Below are 21,105 nucleotides of genomic sequence, written 5' to 3'. Positions count from 1 at the left end.
CAAAATAAAACAAAAAAAAATTGTCAGTTAGAGCAAAGAGCAAGTTGGCCAAAATCGGCAGTTGCCAACTATGAAAACTCGGTCAAAGACAACGAGTTTGCTTAAATTCTTGACTTTATGCGAACAGAAAAATAGAAAAATAGAAAAAAAAAATAGTTTTTGTTGTTGTTGTTGCTGCTTAACTATCGATAGTCAAAGCTTTAATTGCCGTTAGCTAAATGCACTGCTAGAAAAACCATAAGAAAAAGTCATTAAAAGATAGTTAATTTATGTGGAAAAGTAAATGAATATTTAACTTTAATAGCCTCATAAATAAAGAACTTTAAATTTTAATCTTTTTGTTGGAATTCAAATAAAATTCCCTTAAAATGTTATTTATTATCTACGATTTAAGCTTTTGATTGTTTTTCTTTTTAGAATCTACTTAGAAATTCTTCTCACTGTAGCTAATCGAATGGCAGCTCAACGAACTTGAAGAATTGCGCGAATCGCAGACGAATTGCGAAATTGTAAGCCGCCGCCGCTGCCGCTGCCGCAAGGCATTTTTCAGCCTTGACTCCAAAGTGTCCACTGTACCTCTACTATGCGGTTGTGGTACTTGAATGTCAACGGTTTTTGGTTCTTGATTGCCTTTTGGCCTTCACAGATTGGCCAAGGGTTCTTAAAGGGGCCCCTCATTTGTATTCCAAGCAGGCACAGCCGGTGTACTGCATCCTGGTCTTGCATTGTCCTCTGACTATATCTTTATATATATAACCAACAACGACGTCATTTTAGGGCGGAGAACCCATCAAAAAAGCATTAAGCACCTTCTTAATTTATTTTTACTTTTTGTTTTTCTTTTAGTATGTCATACGGTTGCGGTCGACTGGCCAAGTTTACGTTGCCAAGTTTTCAACTCACGAGCTTGGGAGCTTGGGAGCTTGGAGGGGGATCTTGGATCTTTGGAATTTTTTTCTTTGGGCTCTCCCCCTATTCTAAGCTCACGAATTCACATGCAAGCGGAAATAATTAACAAAATTATTCACTAAACACAATGAAAAATAAAAAAACCAACATTACATTGCCTTCAAGTTCATTCAAGAATTTTACAAAGTAATTATAGTTACGAAGATTGTTTGGCAACAAATCAATAGGTTAACTAATAAACTAACTTTGATGCTTAATATATAGATATATATCTTTGCAAATCTTACATAATAACAACCTAAAGTGACTATATTATGTAAGTTTTTTGTTAAGGAAAGTTATGGTTAAATTTAGTATAAAAATCAACTTTTTTACAGTTCCTTCATGGCTTGTTATAAACTTTTATGCTTTTTAGTTTTAAGTTTTAATATTTCTATTCAAATCTTTAAGATATTTCCTTAAAAATATCTCCCTTTTTTAAGATTAGTTTATGTAAAAACCCCCTTAAAACCCATTACCTATCAAGAATTTCTAAACATTTCCGATCACAAGCTATTGATTTTCTAATTACAACCTAGTCACTATATTATCATCACCTCTTAATTGATTTAGCAGTTATTTTCCCTTAGCCTTAAAGCCATGATATTATTATCAGATTATACCTCTTATTAACCGATTTCTACTATATATTCAGTTCACAACTTAAGACGAACATTGTGCATTCTGTATGCATTTTGGGTTGGAATGTTTTTATGATCTTTGATCGATCGAAACAAATAACACACAAAATGTTAATCTAGAAATATTCTCTCTCTCTCTCTCTCTCTCTCTGTGAGTGTGTGTTTGGGTCAGACTATGACTGTTAGTTAGATATGACCAAAAGCCAGGGCCCTGTACTTAGTTTTTCAGTGGGGCTTTAGTTCTGCTTTTAGCTTAGCGGGCCAGTCGATCGCGGCAGTCGAGTGACTGCAGTCCGGCTGCAAGGTGATGACGCTCCAATGACTTCGCCACGGAATCACATTAGAACCCTTCTCAGCCTCTACTGGCTCATCCCGTTGGTCATCAGTCAAGATTACAATGGCAATGTTGTCTTTGATATGCTGGAGATCTATCGACGCGGACAAGAGCAATTGGATTTGGAGAACCTGGATGAGGCTCAATCGGTGTCGGCTAAATATGATTTCATAATAGTGGGAGCTGGAACAGCGGGTTGTGCCTTGGCAGCTCGTCTCTCCGAGAATGCCAAATGGAAAGTTTTACTATTAGAAGCCGGTGGCCCGGAAAACTATGCCATGGATATACCCATATTGGCACATCTTCTGCAGCTGGGCGAGGTTAACTGGAAGTACAAGACGGAACCGTCGCAAAGCTATTGCCTGGCCATGAACGGCAATCGTTGCAACTGGCCCAGGGGCAAGGTGATGGGCGGCAGTTCGGTGCTCAACTACATGATGTACACCAGAGGCAATCGCCGGGATTACGATCGCTGGGCGGCACTGGGTAATCCCGGCTGGAGCTATGATGAACTTCTACCCTATTTCAAGAAATACGAAGGCAGTGTAATACCCGATGCCGATGCCAATTTAGTGGGCCGTCAAGGTCCCGTGAGGGTTAGCTATTCGGAGACAAAAACTCGCATAGCCGATGCTTTTGTTCGGGCCTCCAATGATGCGGGTCTGCCACGTGGGGATTACAATGGAGAGTCACAAATTCGGGTGTCCTACTTACAGGCGAATATCTACAATGAAACACGTTGGAGCTCTAATAGAGCTTACCTATATCCGATTAAAGGAAAACGTCGAAATCTTCATGTAAAAAAGAACGCTTTGGTCACCAAAGTCTTGATTGATCCGCAGACCAGGTCAGCTTATGGTGTAATGGTTAAAATGAATAGCAAACTGCAGAAGATCTTGGCCAGAAGGGAGGTGATTCTCTCAGCGGGAGCTATAAATACACCCCAGCTACTAATGCTTTCGGGAATTGGACCTGCCAAACATCTTCGAGAGATGGGCATCAAACCCTTGACTGATCTTGCCGTTGGCTATAACCTACAGGATCATATAGCCCCCGCTATTAGTATCCTTTGCAATGTCACTTCCTTGCAAATCAGTGACATGTTCAGTGTTAAGGCCATGTCGGATTTCCTACAAAGTCGCGGAGTTCTACGGATACCAGGTGGTGTGGAAGCCATATCATTTTATGCCCTAGACGATCCTAGCAATCCCGATGGTTGGGCTGATATGGAACTCTTTGTGGTTGGGGGTGGACTGCAAACTAACTTGGCCTTGCGTCTTGCCTTGGGCATCCAGTCGAGTATCTATGAGAAAATGTTCGGTGAACTGGAACGTGAGAATGCCAATGGTTTTATGATATTCCCCATGATCCTGCGGGCCAAAAGTCGTGGACGCATCAAGCTAAAGAGTCGTAATCCTGAAGAACATCCCCTAATTTATGCCAATTATTTCTCCGATCCCTATGATCTGAATATCACAGTTCGTGGAATCGAACAGGCAGTTAGTTTACTAGATAAACCAGCCTTTAAAGCCATTGGAGCTCGGCTATTTGAGAAAAGGATACCAAATTGTGCCAAATACAAATGGAAAAGTAGTGCCTATTGGTCTTGCTATGCCCGTCACTTCACCTTCACTATTTATCATTATTCGGGTACGGCCAAGATGGGTCCACGTCAAGATCCCTCAGCTGTGGTGGATGCCCGTTTAAGGGTCCATGGCATTGAGAAACTTCGCGTTGTGGATGCCAGTATTATGCCCTATTTGATCTCGGGTCATCCCAATGGACCTGTTTATCTAATAGCTGAAAAGGCAGCTGATATGATCAAAGAGGATCATAATTTCCTATAGATTAGGTTTTTGGGTAGATCAGTTAAGGGGGCTATATAGATCTTAACAGCTTATCTTATGTATATATAATGATTTTTGGAGTGATTTTCTAGTGAATTAAAGTACAAATCTAAGAACTATTAATGGAAAATGTTTTATTGTAAAAAAGTTTAAAAAAAAATATCAAGAAAACGATTTACGTAAAGTAAAAAATATAAACTAAGAACTAATCTTAAAGGCTTAATCAGTTTTAATGATTATTTTCATGATATCAAACAGGAAAACCAAAAGATTACATCTTTTAACCCTTAATTAACCCTTTCTTGCCTTCTTCCTTCTTGCCATAAACAATAATTATAATTTCAAAAACGAAAAGACAAAGAATAAAGGCTAGACTAAACCCATCTACAACTATAAAATTCTACATTATGTTAAAAATAAAATAAAATCTTGTTTGACATTAAAGTCTGAAGAAGAACCTGTCGTTTCTTGGCAGAAAGAACCCCACCCCGAATTCTTCAGTCAAAAAAAAAACGCAGAATCATCTTGCCTTTTTCTATGTTAATTGCAATCCACGAAAAAGATGAAAGAGAAAACCCAATCGAAGAGGATCTTTGTCTAGAGTTATAGCCATGGGAGGGCCCTTTAATGTTTGGACAACGGCTTCCGCATCTTAACCACAGCTGCTAACAAAACGTTGATCGGCTCAAGTCAATGTCAGAGATACAGATTCATTTTCAGTTTCAGTTTCAGTTTGAGATTCAATTTTAAATTGAGATTCATTTTCAGATCGTAGAGCTTTCAGCAGCAATAATAACTGCTGGTGTTGGGCTTGTTGTGTGAACGTGTCCATAGTCAAGTCTTCGAAAGATTTGAAGATTCTTGGCGAGCGAACAACGAAGTTGAAAAGCCGAAAAAACCGAATAACCACCAACGATTGCCGAGAGATTCGCGTACTAAGCGATCGGTTCGTTCGGCGATCGCCGCCGAATTTAATATTAAATTGAACTTGGCCACGGCATTTGTCAGCATTTCTAGTTACCTATCCGATTGGGTAACACGTTCGCGATCGCGTTCAAGTTTCCATCGATCAAAAGAACAACCCAAAGCGAGGTTCTACTTCTCTATTTTTTTGGATAACATTCATTTTTTTTTTTTTTAACTGTGCAATTGATTGGTGTTAAAAAGTGCAGTCAAGAAACCTTTGATTTAAAGCCCCATAATGGCAAACAAAATGCTTCTATTTGTTGCCCTCTGCCTGGTTTATATGACTCTTGGGGATGTGCAAACCTCTGCCCAGGATAGCAATAATGTCCTCTTCGAGACGATTAACTTCTTGAGACGCGGCCAGGCGGATGTTGAATTGGAAAACTATGATAATAATCTAGTTCTAGATAGCGAATATGATTTCATAGTAGTTGGAGCTGGAACGGCAGGATGTGCCATAGCTGCTCGTCTCTCAGAGAATCCCAAGTGGCGTGTCTTGCTCCTGGAAGCCGGTGGTCCCGAGCGTCTCGTCATGGATGTACCCATTGTGGCGCATTTCCTGCAACTTGGCGAAATGAACTGGAAGTACAGGACACAGCCATCGGATCATGCCTGCCTGGCGATGAACAACAATCGTTGTAACTGGCCCAGAGGCAAGGTGATGGGCGGCAGTTCGGTGCTCAACTACATGATGTACACCAGAGGCAATCGCAGGGATTATGATCGCTGGGAGGCTCTGGGTAATCCTGGCTGGAGTTTCAAGGATGTTCTGCCATATTTCAAGAAATACGAGGGCAGCAGTGTCCCAGATGCCGAAGAGGATTATGTTGGCCGCAATGGACCAGTGAAGGTTAGCTATGTTAACTGGCGTTCCAAGATCTCCGAAGCCTTTGTGGAGGCAGCTCAGCAAGATGGCCTGAAGTACAGGGACTATAATGGACGCATTCAAAACGGAGTGGCTTTCTTGCATACCACCACTAGAAACTCAACTCGCTGGAGCTCCAATCGTGCCTATCTTTATCCTCTGAAGGGAAAACGCACCAATCTGCATGTGAAAAAGAACGCTCTGGTTACCAAGGTGCTCATCGATCCACAAACCAAGTCTGCTTATGGCATTATGGTTCAGACTGAGGGACGCATGCAGAAGATCTTGGCCAGAAGAGAGGTGATTGTCTCAGCGGGAGCTATTAATACACCCCAGCTACTGATGCTTTCCGGCGTGGGTCCCGCGAAACATCTCCGTGAAGTTGGCATTAAGCCATTGGCTGATCTTGCCGTTGGCTACAATCTTCAGGATCATACAGCGCCAGCGGTTACGTTCACCACCAATGCCACATCCCTGAAGTTCGAAGACTTTGCCGATCCCACACTGATCAATCGCTTTAACAGGATGGAGGGACCTTATGGCTCACCCGGTGGCTGTGAGGCCATTGCCTTCTGGGATCTGGATCATGAGCGTGATGAGGATGGTTGGCCCGATATTGAGCTCTTCTTGGTTGGCGGTTCCATGTCCTCCAATCCGGCCATCTCACGTGCCTTTGGCCTTAAGAAATCCATCTACGATACACTCTTTGCCGAAATAGAAGACAAATCACTGAATGCCTTTATGATCTTCCCTATGATTCTGCGTCCGAAGAGTCGTGGTCGCATCATGCTGAAGAGCAGTGATCCCTTCAAGTATCCCCTGATCCATGCCAATTACTTTGCTCATCCCTATGATGTGGACATTTCGGTTAGGGGTCTCTTGAAGGCCATAAGTCTGATGAATCAGCGTGGCATGCAGGCGATAAATGCCCGTTTGTGGGAGAAGAAGATCCCGACCTGCAAGCAGCATCCCTACAAGAGTTGGGCCTACTGGGCCTGCTATGTAAGGCACTTCACCTTTACAATCTACCATTACTCAGGCACTGCCAAAATGGGTCCCAAATCTGATCGAGCTGCTGTGGTTGACCATCGTCTGCGGGTGCATGGCATTAGGAATCTGCGAGTTGCCGATGCCAGTATCATGCCGGAGATCATGTCCGGACATCCAAATGGACCTGTTTTCATGATTGCCGAGAAGGCTGCCGATATGATCAAGCAAGATCATGGCTTCATCCAGTAATCCCCAGTAAAACCCATAATAATCCCATATAATCCAAAGTTGATTACCACAATCAGGTGTAAGCTCCATTTACACTGGCCTGCCATCATCATTATCATCATTATCATCATCTTCTTGTTGTTATTCCAAAACCATCTCCTCAAATCAAATCTCAAACTTATGGCTGGTGTCAAATGGTTCTTAAGTTTAAGTTTAAGGATTTTCCATAAAAGAAAATTGTTTGTTATTATCTGTAATGTCTGTCTTGCCTGAACTGATTCTAGATTAAGTTTAGAAATATAAGCAAAAATATGCATAAATAAATCAATTTAGGTTTTGTATGTACTTTGAAATGTGATATGGTTTTCAGTTTTAAGAAAAGTAAATGGAAAGGGGAAGATTTTATAACTAAGTTTGTATCTAAATTTAGTTAACAGACAAACTATATAAACTCTTTAACCAAAACCAATTCTTATAAGCCAAAAATGAAGCTGTGTTAATGCTAAAAAATCTGGCATTGACATTGAGTTTTTTTTGGTAGATTTGTGATTTCGCCCCCTTGTCTCATTCATTTCAATAGGAATTTTCAGCTCTGGCAATTTTCATGCTAATCAATTTGTGGCTTCATAATCAAAAAACCGTGAAATCCATGAAGTTGCCCGCTTGTTACGACGATTTTTTTTTTTATTATTTTGATTTATTAGATGTCTTTGTTTTCAGTCTCTCTCAAAAGTCTCTTCTCATCTTTTTTATTGTGGCGGAAATGAATTTTTTTGTCTTTACTCTCGTTTATTTTTTTTTTTCGCTTTCAGTTTCATTTTTTACGATCAAGTTGGTGTGAATATTTTTAGTCTTTGGTTTTATCTTGGTTTAATTTGCATCGATTCGACCTTAGAATTATTTATGTATGTGGAGTGGGTAGATAAATCTGTCGAAAATTGAGAATAATTGCTGTGGGGGAAATAATATTTGTGGGCCTCTTAAAAGTAGGCAACATTAAATGTTACTCCAAAGCGAAGTTCAAAGCTTAAACTTGAAGCTCTTATTTGGCTTAGTAAAGCCGGTTTTAAAAGCCGGCTGGGGATTAGTTTTAACAATCACAATACTGTTAGAAATATTAAATTTCTAATAATCCAAGAGCTATGTCAAAAAATCCTTTAAAAACACCAACCCATTCCTGCTTTCCCATGAAAACTCATAAACGAAATTTCCAATCCCACCTGGAAAACAAGAACAAATCACTATGGTTACAGCCAGACTTTTCATTAACACAAATTGAAATATTCATGAAACGCGAACAAGGGGCGGTTTCAGTTTTCAAAAAAAAAAGAGACATAAAGACAAATTTTGAATGCAATTGCCATGACCAAAACATTTCCCATCCTCTAAAGTTAGAGGGATCTAAAACCCTGCCCTGTGCTCATTTTCCAGCTTGTAAGGGAATCCATTGACTTTGATTTGGGGTTGGAGGAACTGCATCCATATGCTGGGGTTGATCCCACTGCAATAAGCCACCCCTTTATCCAGTTTTTTTTTTTTTTTTCGGGCTAGACCCTAAAGTCGTTTAATCCGCTTTGGTTTTGTATGTTTTTTTTTTTTCTCTCTGCTCTTGATTATTATGCTCTATGGGGGTAGCTTGGAATATATTAACCCTCGAGTGCCCGCTGCTGGTGCTTCAATCTTCAAAGATTCAACTGACAGGCCAGGCCAGCAGCATAAAAGTATACGAGTACGAGTATATGAGGAGCCCCCCGCCCGGGCAGAACAAGTTGCCCATCCAAAAGCCATTGAACCGGGCTCAGATGCAAAAGCCAAGTCAGAAGTACACAGAAGAAAAAGTTAAGGTAATATGAACTTAAATTTTAAAGTAATCATTATACCAGAAAGTAGTTACTTTGATAAATTAAGACTTAAGAGATTCTAGAATACATTTTTGTAGACTAAAAAGATCGTTCTACAACCCCAATACCTTTTTCTTTCAGTGCATTAGAAAAAGAGTCAGAAAAACCGGCAGAGATGAGCAAGCAGAAAGCGCAAATTAGCAAGTGGCAATAAAAATTCTGAGACAATCTCGGCCTGTTTTTTGGCCCTACAACAAAAAGTCAACCAACTCATCAGCAGCAGCGAAGAAAGATAGAGAGATGCTCTGATGTTGGAGAAAGGAGAAAAGAGACAAACAGCTGGGTTATTATAGAGATCAGTGAGGGAGAACCAAACCGGCCAGATTGTATATATAGTACAGTGGGGCCAATCGGGGTTAACTATAAACAATATAATATCATTTGATACTCAATTACAAATCTGGTTTTGGAAAAGTATACAATTTTTCAAAATAATAATTAACAACCACTCAGTAATTAGAAAAATCCATAACTTAATAACCATGAAATGCAAATTTGTATCGTAATTTTTAACAATTACACACTCGCACAGTGTCATAAAATTTGAAATCTATAGTAGAAATTATAATTGCTAACCAAGTTGTTAATAAAAAATAAGAACTGCCTAGAATGTTAGAGAATCTAACAATCCGGTTCCACAGTGCATTGGCAGATGTGATGCCAAACAGAGGTAAAGATCCAATTTCACCTGAAGCTGCAGAGTTCAGTTACCGGCCAACGCAACCATGGAGAAGGTGCTACTTCTCTTGCTCCTGCTAATCCCGCACCAGCTTACCAACGCGGAAAGGAATCCCCAACTGGAACAACTGCGGCAATTGGGTTTGGGAAATGTGGTCAATGTACCCTTCTTCAGTGATGGTAAGGAGTTAAGCTCATTAGGGTTATCATTATATATCAGTAAAACCTATCTTTTTGCCCTTTTAGTACCACAGAAAAACTATGATTTCATAGTAGTAGGAGCTGGAGCGGCTGGCTGTACATTGGCCGCTCGTCTCTCTGAAAATCCCAACTGGAATGTCTTCCTTATCGAAGCTGGCGGAGTTGAGAATATAGTACATCAAGTGCCCTTACTGGCAGCCCATCTACAGTCTACTGCCTCCAATTGGGGCTATAAATCTACATCACAACGACTGGCCTGCCGGGGAATGCCCGACAACAAGTGTGCCCTGCCGCGTGGCAAGGTTCTGGGTGGCACCAGTTCCATCAACTATATGATCTACAATCGTGGCAATCGAAGGGATTTTGATGGCTGGGCAGCAGCTGGAAATCCCGGCTGGAGTTATGATGAGGTATTACCCTATTTCCTAAGGAGTGAGCATGCCCAGCTCCAGGGATTGGAGAACTCACCCTATCACAATCACAGTGGCCCTCTGAGTGTGGAGGATGTGCGTCATCGCACACGTCTATCGCATGCCTATGTAAGAGCTGCCCAGGAAGCGGGTCATCCGAGAACCGATTATAATGGTGAATCCCAACTGGGAGTTTCATATGTCCAAGCTACAACCCTGAAGGGCAGAAGACACAGCGCTTTTCGTGCCTATATAGAACCTATCAGGTCTAGACGTCATAATCTTCATATCCTAACACTGGCTAGAGTTACCCGGATTCTTATTGATCCAGCTACTAAATCCGCCTATGGAGTGGAGCTAAACCATCAAGGTAGAACATTTAAGGTGAAAGCCCGTAAGGAGGTTATACTATCAGCGGGTGCCTTCAACTCCCCCCAGCTACTGATGCTCTCGGGGATTGGCCCTGAAGATAACCTTAAAGCCATTGGTGTACCCTTAATTCAAGCCCTGCCAGTGGGTAAGAAGATGTACGATCATATGTGCCACTTTGGACCCACTTTTGTCACCAACACCACGGGTCAAACTCTATTTGCCGAACGACTAAAGCCACCAGTGGTTAAGGAGTTCCTTCTTGGTCGAGCAGACACTTTCCTGTCCAGTATCGGTGGCGTAGAAACCCTCACTTTCATCAAAGTACCCACAGCTCAGAGTCCATCTACGCAACCTGATATCGAACTCATCCAAGTAGCTGGCAGCTTGGCCAGCGATGGTGGCACTGCACTGGCCCAAGGAGCCAACTTCAAGCCAGAGATTTACGAGAAAATGTATAAGGATTTGACACTGAGGCAGCAGGATCACTTTAGTTTCCTCATCATGCACTTCAATCCCGCCTCCGTCGGTCGCCTGTGGCTACACAATCGCAATCCACTCGAATGGCCACGCATCGATCCCAAGTACTTCTCGGCTCCAGCTGATGTGGAGCACTTGTTGGAGGGCATTAAGGAATCGATTAGGATTTCTAAAATGCCAGCAATGCAGGCTATTGGTACTAGACTCCTGGACAAGCCAGTCCCTGGATGTGAAAGTTTCGAATTTGCCTCGGATGATTATTGGAGGTGTTCTATACGAACGCTTTCCTATACACTGCACCACCAAGTGGCCACCTGTCGGATGGGACCCGAAACTGATCCCACAACTGTGGTCAATCATCAACTTAAGGTTCATGGCATGAAAAAACTTCGGGTGGTGGACACCAGTGTTATCCCAGTGCCACCCACCGCCCACACAAATGCAGCGGCATTTATGATTGGGGAGAAGGCGGCGGACATGATACGATCAGAATGGAGTTGATTAACTCCCAAAAATGAAGATCATTTTTAGAGACAAACAGCGATTTATGTAAAGGGGTTAATAAAATGCGAGAGGAAAGTTGAAAGAAAGCAAACGGGTACACTGCAAGAAAAGTTTACGGTTTACAAGGCATTCGATACTATTTTTTTTTAAATATATAATAATCTAATTAGGAATCTGTAATGTAAGATCAATCGTATTTCAAAAATATTTCACTTTTCCATGGGTTTTTCGAAAGGAATCATTTTGTTTCTAACTTTTTCCACGTAAATTATAAAATTTCTAATTAATTTGTTTAAATTGCATTCTTTTTTTCTTTAATAAATAATACAAAAAAATGTCTTTTTGCTACAGATTAATATCAGATTTCTCATATAAAGTAAGCTAAAAGTGGAGGAAGATTGCAAAACTTAACTTTGTTTTCATTTACTAATCACTTTTTTAAGTTCCTAGCTTAGTTTTCCAAACTTTCTTTAAGTGTAAAATCAAACGGGGTCTTGGGAACGGTTTGGGTCAGTCCAATTAAGACCACGTCATGACCTAGCTTAATAACTTCTCACCGATCCGATTCCGATTCAGAACCGATCCAGAGCTCAGTAAACGAGGCAACGCAAACGGGTTTAGGCGAAGTATCAAGTTCAATGCCTCGGGGCACAAAAAAAATCTTAATAGGGGGAGAGTGTATGCCTCATCGATGATGTATGTAAGCATATATGTTATTATTATATTTTATATATATATAAATAAATATATATAAAAATTTGAAGTGCATTTAGGGGCCCAACGCAGGGAGAGCACGCGCCAAAGTTAAACGAACCCGCAAATGGCAGCCGGCAGTTAAAAAAAGTGAGAATCTTGTCGTTCTCCCTTCACATTTGGCCAAACCAGGAAATAAGATACAGCACTAACTTGATACCCTGTAGTTTTTAGGAATTCTTAAATTAATATTAGATTTTATATCATTAATATTGGTTATATGAAAAGAAATGCTTGTATTAATAATATAATTCAACCTTTTTATCTCTTAATTTTTCCAATATTGTTCATAATCACTGCCCTTTCTCTCTGTGTACTTCTTAAACCACTCCAAAACTAGATCAACTTTGTTTTATCTTAATGATTTCAGCACCTTTACTATGTTTTGATGTCTTTCTAGGTAAAACTATGCGATTTTCACTATTCTTTTTTGTTTACTGCTAATTGGTGCTAATTTTATTTAAATTTTGTTTAAAGTTCTTTAACCGGTTTTTGGCCAACTTTGATAGTTCCCCTGGCTATTTGGTTTATCTCCTATTTTTAGGTTTGTTGTTTTTTTTTAATGGTTAATTTCATTCCTTGTTTGGGTTTCCATTTCTCAGTTCATTTGCTCTTCGAGCTTCATTGGCTTCAGTTTGTTGGTTTTTGTTTTTTTCATTCTTTAATGATTTTCCGTGTCGGTTTAGTTGGTTTTTTAAGCTATTCTTAATTTCGTTCATTAGTTTATTTCTTCCTGGGGTGAACTGGAGGTGTCATATCATAGCATTTGTATCTTATTTTCATTCATATATATCTTTTGATATGATATTGAGTTTGGGTACATTGAAGGTTTACTTAGTATTGGTTTTTTATAAAGTTTTATTTTGTTTTTAACAACATTTTTGGTCTAATTTTGTTTTTAAAAACATTTTGTAATATTTAAATCTGTTTTATCACGAAATTTTAAGTCATTATTTAATTTTTTATATTTTATTTAACAAAATTTCTCATTTCTATAATACCTAATCATTTTTTAAGATTTTTAATCATCTTTTTCTATCACTTCCCTAACAAAAATCAACCATCATTAACCCATCTTTCTGTTCTCACATTAAATCCCAACCAAAAACACCCATCACCATCACACTCCACACCCAAAACTCCCTTTTGGCCAAATGCCAGGGTATGTGGTTTAATAAGGCTAACGGGGTGGGTGGGGCATCAATTTGGCGGCGGTGGCGCTGGATTAACAGCCACAGAGAGACAATATAACAACAACAACAACAATAAAGGTAGCCAACCCAATGACGTGTTTGGAACGCGATGCGGCGGCATTATGGCACCTGAGTCACTCATTGTCAGTCCAATCCAGTCCAGGAGCCAGCCATGGCTTAAAAGCAACTCCCCCCAAACGATGGCAGCTCATTTGCCCACCATTAGCCCAATGCAATCCACACAGAACTCACACTCACAGCTCCTTCTGCTCCTTGTGTCTTTGTTGCTCCTTTTCCCTGGCGAATCCCATGGGGATGTCAACAGATTGCTGCTGGATCAGCTTAACCAGGTGGGATTGGTTAACCTCCTAGAACAGGCAACGCGACCCAATGGTAAGTCTTTTTCAAGTACAAGGTTGACGAAAATCTCTATTTACTATTATTTTTCCTATTTTCTTTGTAGTACCCCAAGATCTCTCGAACTATGACTTTATTGTAGTCGGAGCTGGAGCAGCTGGTAGCTCATTGGCCGCCCGCCTTTCGGAGAATCCACAATGGAGTGTGGCCCTCATCGAAGCTGGAGGTGTGGAGAACATAGCCCATCTGACGCCAGTGGTAGCTGGTTATCTCCAGCAGACAGCATCGAATTGGGGATACAAATCGGTGCCCCAGAAGTTGTCATGCCACGGAATGAACAATAACGAGTGTGCTCTGCCGCGTGGCAAAGTTCTGGGTGGCACCAGTTCCATCAACTATATGATCTACAATCGTGGTAATCGAAGGGATTTTGATGGCTGGGCAGCAGCTGGAAATCCCGGTTGGAGTTATGAGGAGGTATTACCCTATTTCCTAAGGAGTGAAAATGCCCAACTTCAGGGATTGGAGAACTCCCCCTATCATAATCACAGTGGCCCACTGAGTGTGGAATATGTGCGTTTTCGATCGAAATTAGTAGATGCCTTTGTGGAAGCCTCAGTGGAATCAGGACTACCTCGTACGGATTACAATGGAGAGTCACAGTTTGGAGTTTCCTATGTCCAAGCGACTACACTTAATGGCAGAAGGCACTCTGCCTATTCAGCGTATATAAAGCCAGTGAGGGATTTCCGCCCAAATCTACAGATTTTCACCTTTTCCCGAGTGACTCGGATACTGATCGATGAGGGCACTAAAACCGCATACGGCGTGGAGTTTCACTATAAAAACAAGGCCTATACTTTCAAGGCTCGCAGGGAGGTTATAATATCAGCGGGAACCTTCAATTCCCCTCAACTACTAATGCTCTCGGGGATTGGACCAGAAGATAACCTTAAAGCCATTGGAATTCCCCTTATCAAAGCCCTGCCAGTGGGCAAGAAGATGTACGATCACATGTGCCACTTTGGACCCACTTTTGTGACCAACACAACGGGTCAAACGACCTTCACATCTAGAGTCACAGCCGCTGAGGTTTTATCCTACCTCCTAGCCGGAAATCCGGCCACTAAACTGAGTTCCATTGGTGGAGTTGAGGCCTTGGCTTTCCTCAAAACTCAGCGATCAAAACTACCACAGGATTGGCCAGATATCGAGTTAATAATGGTCACTGGCAGTTTGGCCAGTGATGAAGGCACAGGACTGAAGTTGGGAGCGAATTTCAAGGATGAAATATACGACCGGATGTACAGGGAACTGGCAGATGCCGAGCAGGATCACTTTACCCTGCTGGTAATGCAATTCCATCCAAAGTCTATAGGTCGCCTTTGGTTGAGGGATCGCAATCCCTTAAGCTGGCCCATGATCGATCCCAAATACTTTATAGCCGAGGAGGATGTAGAATTCCTACTGGATGGTATCAAAGCCAGTCTGAGGATCATACAGATGCCAGCGATGCAAAGGATTGGGGCAAGATTACTCAAAAGAACAGTGCCAGGATGTGAGAGTTTCAAGTTTGCCTCGGATGATTATTGGAGGTGTTCTATACGAACGCTTTCCTATACACTGCACCACCAAGTGGCCACCTGTCGGATGGGACCCGAAACTGATCCCACAACTGTGGTCAATCATCAGCTTAAGGTTCATGGCATGAGAAGACTTCGGGTGGTGGACACCAGTGTGATCCCAGTGCCACCCACCGCCCACACAAATGCAGCGGCATTTATGATTGGAGAAAAGGCAGCGGACATGATACGATCGGAATGGAGTTAAGTATTATTTTTTTTATAGATATGGAAAGTTTAGGTAAAAGCCATAAAGAAACCATTATGGAATTCAGATTTTTGGGATATCCTTTTCATAGGAGTATAGGTAGTCAATATAACTCAGTGGTTAAGTTTTTAGTTATAAGTTCGTGAAATATTTTTGAATATCCATAACAACCTTCGTGCTCAAAATCCATTACGTGTAATATGCGTGCCCCCAACAATTATGCCTCCCTTGGCATCTAATAAACAAACAGAATTCCCATTAAAGGATTATCGATACTTGGCTAAATGTATTATTTCATTATATCGTTTGCCAAAAAGGCGAAAAAAGTGAAGAGCAAACTCTTCTATTAGTCCCCCGTTATTGTTTGACTTGGCAAGTTAATTAAATCGAATTACCTTAACGAGTTGCATTTGGGTTTTCTGTGTACTTTTTTTTTGGGGGGGGTGTTGCCGACTTGTTGGGGTTTTTCGGTTGAGTGTGCGTTTTTCAGGAAGGGGGTTTTGGTCTTACCCCTAGGGGTTGGACAGAGTGCATTAACCCATGCCCGCAAATGGGGGTTGAAAAGTTTTGGCTAGGCACAGAAGGCAAAACGAGGCGAAGGAGTCTAGAGAGAGAGGAAGGGGGGGGGCAAAAATGGCAACATAAAAACATAAAACACAAAACATCAGGGGGTTGGTTTTGCCCACAACGGGATGCTGGGGGATGGTGGGTGGTTGTTGCATACAAGTGGTTATCACTGTCCTAGGCTTTAGCTTCCTTGTTTTCGTTGTTGTTGTTGTTGTTGTGTGAAAAATTCAATATGCATCAGGGAGTTTTCTGTGCCGCAGCCGCCGCCGCCGCCGGAGGAGAGAAAGACTTCCGGCCCCAGGGCTACACAATAGATACCAAAAGATTGCACAGGAAAAAAACAATCGAATAAATATGATCTTTATCTTCGTTGAAATAAGTTGACAAATTTCTTTTAGATAATGAAAAAAAAGGGTAAACAAAGTGATCTTTTCTAGCATGTATACCCCACCTTAACTTAGCATGACACATGCTATTATTAGAATTAGTCATACTATTTAGTTGATTAAAATAATTTTCATTTAAGTAATACAAGCTATTAGTTTGAATCAAGAAAGGTTATCAAAATGTTAAGAAACTGTAAAAAATAATCTAGAAAAAGCAGCAGAAAATCAGAAAGGAACTTTACAACCTATTGTTCTGATTTGCGGTTTCCACTTTTTATAATCTAAATACTATATATTTCTTTATAATTAATAACACTTTGAAGTGCAAATTCAGAATAAATAATAAATCGAAAACCAGGCATTAAATTAAGTAAAATTTCAATACAAAATATATAAAAAACAAATTAATTTTATAAGACTGGTAATACAACTTTTTAAGCTTGCAAAAAAATTCCCAAAAATAAGCCTCATAACAAACACTTTGAATGTAATTACACATTAAAGTAAATTGACTTTCAAAGTAATAAGTTAAAATTTAAAAAGTGAAAAGGTTAACAGGCAAATTTATACAAATGGAAAAAGGAAAACCTTCCTATTTTTAGACCTAAGACAGAGGGAAATCGTTCAAACTGCTTATCTTTTCTATAATAAATACTCGTATACAATTTTGAACAGTGTACCTATTATCCTCAATGCTCTACAATCATAGATCAAAGCCAAGTCAAATGTCAAACTGGCAAACAGAGTAACTGTAAATATATACAAATGCAACCCTGGCTAAATTCGCAATGTCCTGTCAACATGCGGTTTCCTAATTGCAGCATTTCAAAATCAGTCAACAGGCGTTTGACGCAACAGTATTGGCAACGAAAAGGGTTTAACCAGTGGATGGCAATGGGTTATAATGGTTGACAGGGGGGTTTAATGGCTGACTAAAGTACGACTTGAACTCACCTGAAACAATTAACGCCTCATTGGGACCCGTCGTGTGTATGTTGCCCATCGTTGAGTCGTTCCTCGTCGTCTACTTGTTGGTCCTTATTTATGTTTATATATATATAAATATATATTTTCCTTTGCCGTAAGCTCCGCTGGAAACTTCTGTTGCAAAAAAACAAACAAACAAAAAACACACACACGGATGTATAATTAGCACACGGAAAAAAAACGGTGAGATATACAACAAATTTAAAAATCTATTATATGCCGGTTCAGTTTTAATTATTTTAAATCAGTTTTCAAATTTTATATATAAAATAAGCTCATAAAAAATTGTTTTAAAAATTATTTGTATTCGATTTTAATAGTAGAATTTTTTTAGATTTTTTTATTATTTTTAGCTTTAATTTTAATATATAAATGATTATTTTTCTACATTTTCTTTTTCAGAAATGAATCAAAAGCTTCCATTGCCGCCAGAAAGTATGTTACAAGTTTAATTTTTAGATTGACATCTAAACACGCGCGCTTTCTTGTTGTTATTTATTTTTGTTCTCGATTTTTGTTGCTTGTGTATTGGCAATTAAGTTGTTTTTTTTTCTTGTTGTTGTTTTATATCGTTTTTATTAAGAGCTTTTTTTTTGTTTTTATCTGTCTCTAGGGAACAGCAACAACAATTAGCATTGAATCAACTTGTTCTTCATATAATGCTTAGTATATATATGTCTACATATATATTGCCTGTAGAGTATTTGAATGATTGAATCGGAATGTGGGCGCCTAAGCTATGGACACTTGAGGAGTTAAGAAAAGCAATAAAAAAAAAAGCCACTTGACAATAGTAAACTTTGCTGGTGATTTTTATTATTTACGTACACGTCTATATATGCCGCACTGCCCGGGGGATTTTTGTTCGCAATTTTTTTTTTCTTTTTATCAAAGTTCTATTAAACAGAAATAAATTAGCGAAAAAATAGAACATTGCGGGGGGAGGTGGGTGGTGCGGCATGACGTAAGCAGGCATGTGTGTATGAAAGAGAGAACAAGAGAGAGTTAGCTTTGGAGAGATGGGGCGCGTCTTATCAATGAGCTCATCAATTTTTCACTGGCAAAAAAGATTCGGCTTTTTCAGAACAAAATCTTTACTTTAATCAGAGTCAAAAACAAAAAGATAAGAGTTTAAGAAAAAGAAATTTAATAAACAACAAAAATAGCCCGGACACACACACACACGCATACACACTGGAAATTAACCCTTAGTGTGCGTAAAATCTGATTGGGGTGGCTGATTGGAGTTTTTGAATAAACAAAGTTTGTTATTGCCGCTTTGTTGTTGCTGTACCATGGTTGTTAGTAATATTTTTTCACACAAAACAGATGAGTTATTAGTAATAAACAGCAACCGGCTTGATGTATCACGTTTTAATCATAAACTAAAGCTGCGCTTGTTGAGCACTTTATCAGCATCCCACAGTTAAGTTTCACGTTTTTATTTTGGGTTCTCCTTGTAGGCAATTGTTTCTACCAATCACTTCACTCACAGCACAATAACAAAAATATGCAAAAAATACTTTGTGTTTGATTGATCCGGTCTGAGCAATTAATTTATTCTTAATTAAAACGTTTTCACTGCCAAAAATTTTTACCGTTTAATGGATCCCGAGAAGAGCACCTTCACGCTAGAGGCGGAAAAACTTCGATGCTTGACTGCGTCCTGATTACGATTACATTAAATTAAGTTATCGTATGATATCGATGGTGCTTCGTATGTGTCTTGGCTGAGTATGTTAATCATTTTCGCGCGACATCTAAATTTTGGTTTACGGCTTAGCTTACCATCTCGTTAGTGGCGAATGATATTTAATTTATGGTGTGTGTCATGGCTAAGCAAAAAATACCAAAAACAAAAAACCATACTAATTATCGATAATTTTTGGCAGTCTGATGTAAACAAAAGAACGACAAACAAGCAAAAATTATACAAAAATGTCTCGAGGTGGTGAATTGGTTTTCAAAACGAAAAAAACGAGTGAGAAGATATCGGAAAACATACATATATTCGCTAACGATCCGTCGTTGGCGTTTTTTCGAGTACAAGAACATGTTCGTAAGGTTTCCCCAGCGATTTTCGAGAAACGCGATGAGGTCTTCCAACTGCAAAACAATCTCCAGGGACATTGCTACGACATGGAATACGGAATTCAGTAAGTGCTTCGACGATATATATGTAAATTAATTAATTAATCGCAAATTCCTAACCTCAGAGCCCTGCGAACAATTGAAAAATCGGAAAGCATATTCGACAATATACAAGAGATGATTAAGGCTTCAATATTCCTAAAGCAACAGCTTAAGTACGAGGAAAACAGAAAGAAAATCAAAAAAGACAGCACCAAATCTTCAGTTTATAAACGATTCTCCGCTCATCTCGCCTTGGACCTGCCGGACTTACCAGATTTCGGTGGCGTTATGCGGGAAACTAGCCAGCGAATGGAGAATATGATTGGACCCGCTGCAGGAACAGCGCGTACTGATGCCCAGGCCACGCAATCCAGTAATCCTGGGGAACTCCAAAGATCTTATACGACACTCCATTAGTTTGTTCTGGTTTTAAGGTTTTAGTTTAAGCTTTGTACCAATACTTTCTATGTATGTATGTGTTTGTGATTATTACAAAAAAAAAGTGTAATTTAATTGTTTAGTATTACAAATTAAAGTATTTAGAATCATGAATCTTAAAATTACCTCATATACCCAAGAATTATAAATTTAAATTTTACTAAAATGTTGAAGACATTTTTGACACCTATTCGATATTCGATTGGCCGTTTGTCTTATCGTCAGTCTAACAATCGATACATTTCAGCTGACACTTGAACAGGCAGCACTTGTTTTTATTAGATAATAATATTAATATTACAATTTCCTTGGGTAGACAGCAGCTGTGAAGATGAATCGAATTTGCCAGAATCTGTTGCGTCAAAGCTACCCTCGTAGCTTTTCAGCTGGAGCAAATGCCTCCGCCACTCCAACAATCCTAAGTCGCTTCTATGCCGCAGATGCGGCAACCGGTGCGGCTGTGGACAAAGCGACGCTGGACAAACTGGTGCGCACCAACAAGGTGGTTATCTTCATGAAGGGCAATCCCCAAGCACCACGTTGTGGCTTCAGCAATGCGGTTGTGCAGATCATGCGAATGCACGGTGTCCAATACGATGCCCACGATGTGCTGCAAAACGAAGCTCTGCGTCAGGGTGAGTCCTTGGATTTCCTATGCCTATCTAAATTCAGTAAAATAACCTTTTTATTCTTTTTTAGGTGTTAAGGACTATACCGACTGGCCCACAATTCCGCAGGTTTTCATCGATGGTGAATTCGTTGGCGGATGTGACATCCTGCTCCAGATGCACCAAAGCGGTGACCTCATTGAGGAGCTTAAGAAAGTAGGCATCGTTTCCGAGCTGCTGAAGGCGGAACAGGCCAAAGAAGAAGCCAAGCCTGCGGATGAGAAGCCCAAGTAATGCCCCAACAGAGCACCCAAAGATCAAACCCCAGAAACCCCTACAACCTAAATGTTAGCCAAGCAACGTTTTTATTATTAAATGTTTAACTCATAATGATAATGCCATGCGTACAGATTGATTTAGATACGTGTTGAGCAGATGTGTATAATCCTATCATTCGGCATTCGTTAGTAATTTAATAAGCTATAAATTGC

The 21,105-nt window shown here is 39.9% G+C and overlaps 7 protein-coding genes across 10 annotated transcripts in view; 6 read left to right on the top strand and 1 right to left on the bottom strand.

Annotated features, from left to right (window-relative positions):
* LOC108104338 (flotillin-2) overlaps positions 1-19,101 on the bottom strand; it is a 105,644-nt gene extending 86,543 nt beyond the window's left edge. For 3 of the 4 annotated variants that reach the window (XM_017210327.2, XM_041817859.1, XM_041817860.1), the window contains exons 1-2: positions 18,959-19,045; positions 17,403-17,549 (exon numbers count right to left, since the gene is read on the bottom strand). In XM_017210327.2, the coding sequence (XP_017065816.1) occupies positions 17,403-17,451 (49 nt within the window). In that variant the 5' untranslated portion in view covers positions 17,452-17,549; positions 18,959-19,045. Of the gene's footprint in view, positions 1-17,402; positions 17,550-18,958 lie in introns of all 4 variants that reach the window. The other variant, XM_017210326.2, reaches the window with a different exon arrangement.
* LOC108104334 (glucose dehydrogenase [FAD, quinone]) lies at positions 1,848-3,893 on the top strand. The gene has a single exon (XM_017210321.1). It carries the CDS (start codon positions 1,908-1,910, stop codon positions 3,768-3,770), a length of 1,863 nt encoding a protein of 620 aa, XP_017065810.1. The 5' UTR covers positions 1,848-1,907; the 3' UTR covers positions 3,771-3,893.
* LOC108104333 (glucose dehydrogenase [FAD, quinone]) lies at positions 4,699-7,172 on the top strand. Its single transcript, XM_017210320.2, has one exon. It carries the CDS (start codon positions 4,972-4,974, stop codon positions 6,838-6,840), a length of 1,869 nt encoding a protein of 622 aa, XP_017065809.1. The 5' UTR covers positions 4,699-4,971; the 3' UTR covers positions 6,841-7,172.
* Positions 9,362-12,980, top strand: LOC108104336 (glucose dehydrogenase [FAD, quinone]). Its single transcript, XM_017210322.2, has 2 exons — positions 9,362-9,578; positions 9,645-12,980. Exons 1-2 carry the CDS (start codon positions 9,446-9,448, stop codon positions 11,357-11,359), a joined length of 1,848 nt encoding a protein of 615 aa, XP_017065811.1. The 5' UTR covers positions 9,362-9,445; the 3' UTR covers positions 11,360-12,980.
* Positions 13,509-15,901, top strand: LOC108104330 (glucose dehydrogenase [FAD, quinone]). Its single transcript, XM_017210317.1, has 2 exons — positions 13,509-13,701; positions 13,772-15,901. The coding sequence occupies exons 1-2, from the start codon at positions 13,509-13,511 to the stop codon at positions 15,493-15,495; spliced, it is 1,917 nt and encodes a 638-aa protein (XP_017065806.1). The 3' UTR covers positions 15,496-15,901.
* Positions 19,102-19,342: 241 nt separating the features above from the next.
* On the top strand, positions 19,343-20,120 carry LOC108104362 (BLOC-1-related complex subunit 8 homolog). Its single transcript, XM_017210372.2, has 2 exons — positions 19,343-19,591; positions 19,652-20,120. Exons 1-2 carry the CDS (start codon positions 19,374-19,376, stop codon positions 19,983-19,985), a joined length of 552 nt encoding a protein of 183 aa, XP_017065861.1. The 5' UTR covers positions 19,343-19,373; the 3' UTR covers positions 19,986-20,120.
* Positions 20,121-20,236: 116 nt separating this feature from the next.
* On the top strand, positions 20,237-21,010 carry LOC108104363 (glutaredoxin-related protein 5, mitochondrial). Its single transcript, XM_017210374.1, has 2 exons — positions 20,237-20,641; positions 20,706-21,010. The coding sequence occupies exons 1-2, from the start codon at positions 20,338-20,340 to the stop codon at positions 20,906-20,908; spliced, it is 507 nt and encodes a 168-aa protein (XP_017065863.1). The 5' UTR covers positions 20,237-20,337; the 3' UTR covers positions 20,909-21,010.
* Positions 21,011-21,105: the final 95 nt, after the last annotated feature.

Source organism: Drosophila eugracilis, unplaced genomic scaffold, assembly GCF_018153835.1.
Source record: "Drosophila eugracilis isolate 14026-0451.02 unplaced genomic scaffold, ASM1815383v1 contig_1985, whole genome shotgun sequence".
NCBI classification, from domain to species: Eukaryota; Metazoa; Arthropoda; class Insecta; order Diptera; family Drosophilidae; genus Drosophila; species Drosophila eugracilis.
Note: the sequence above shows the minus strand (reverse complement) of the source record. Positions and strands in the feature narration are given on the sequence as shown.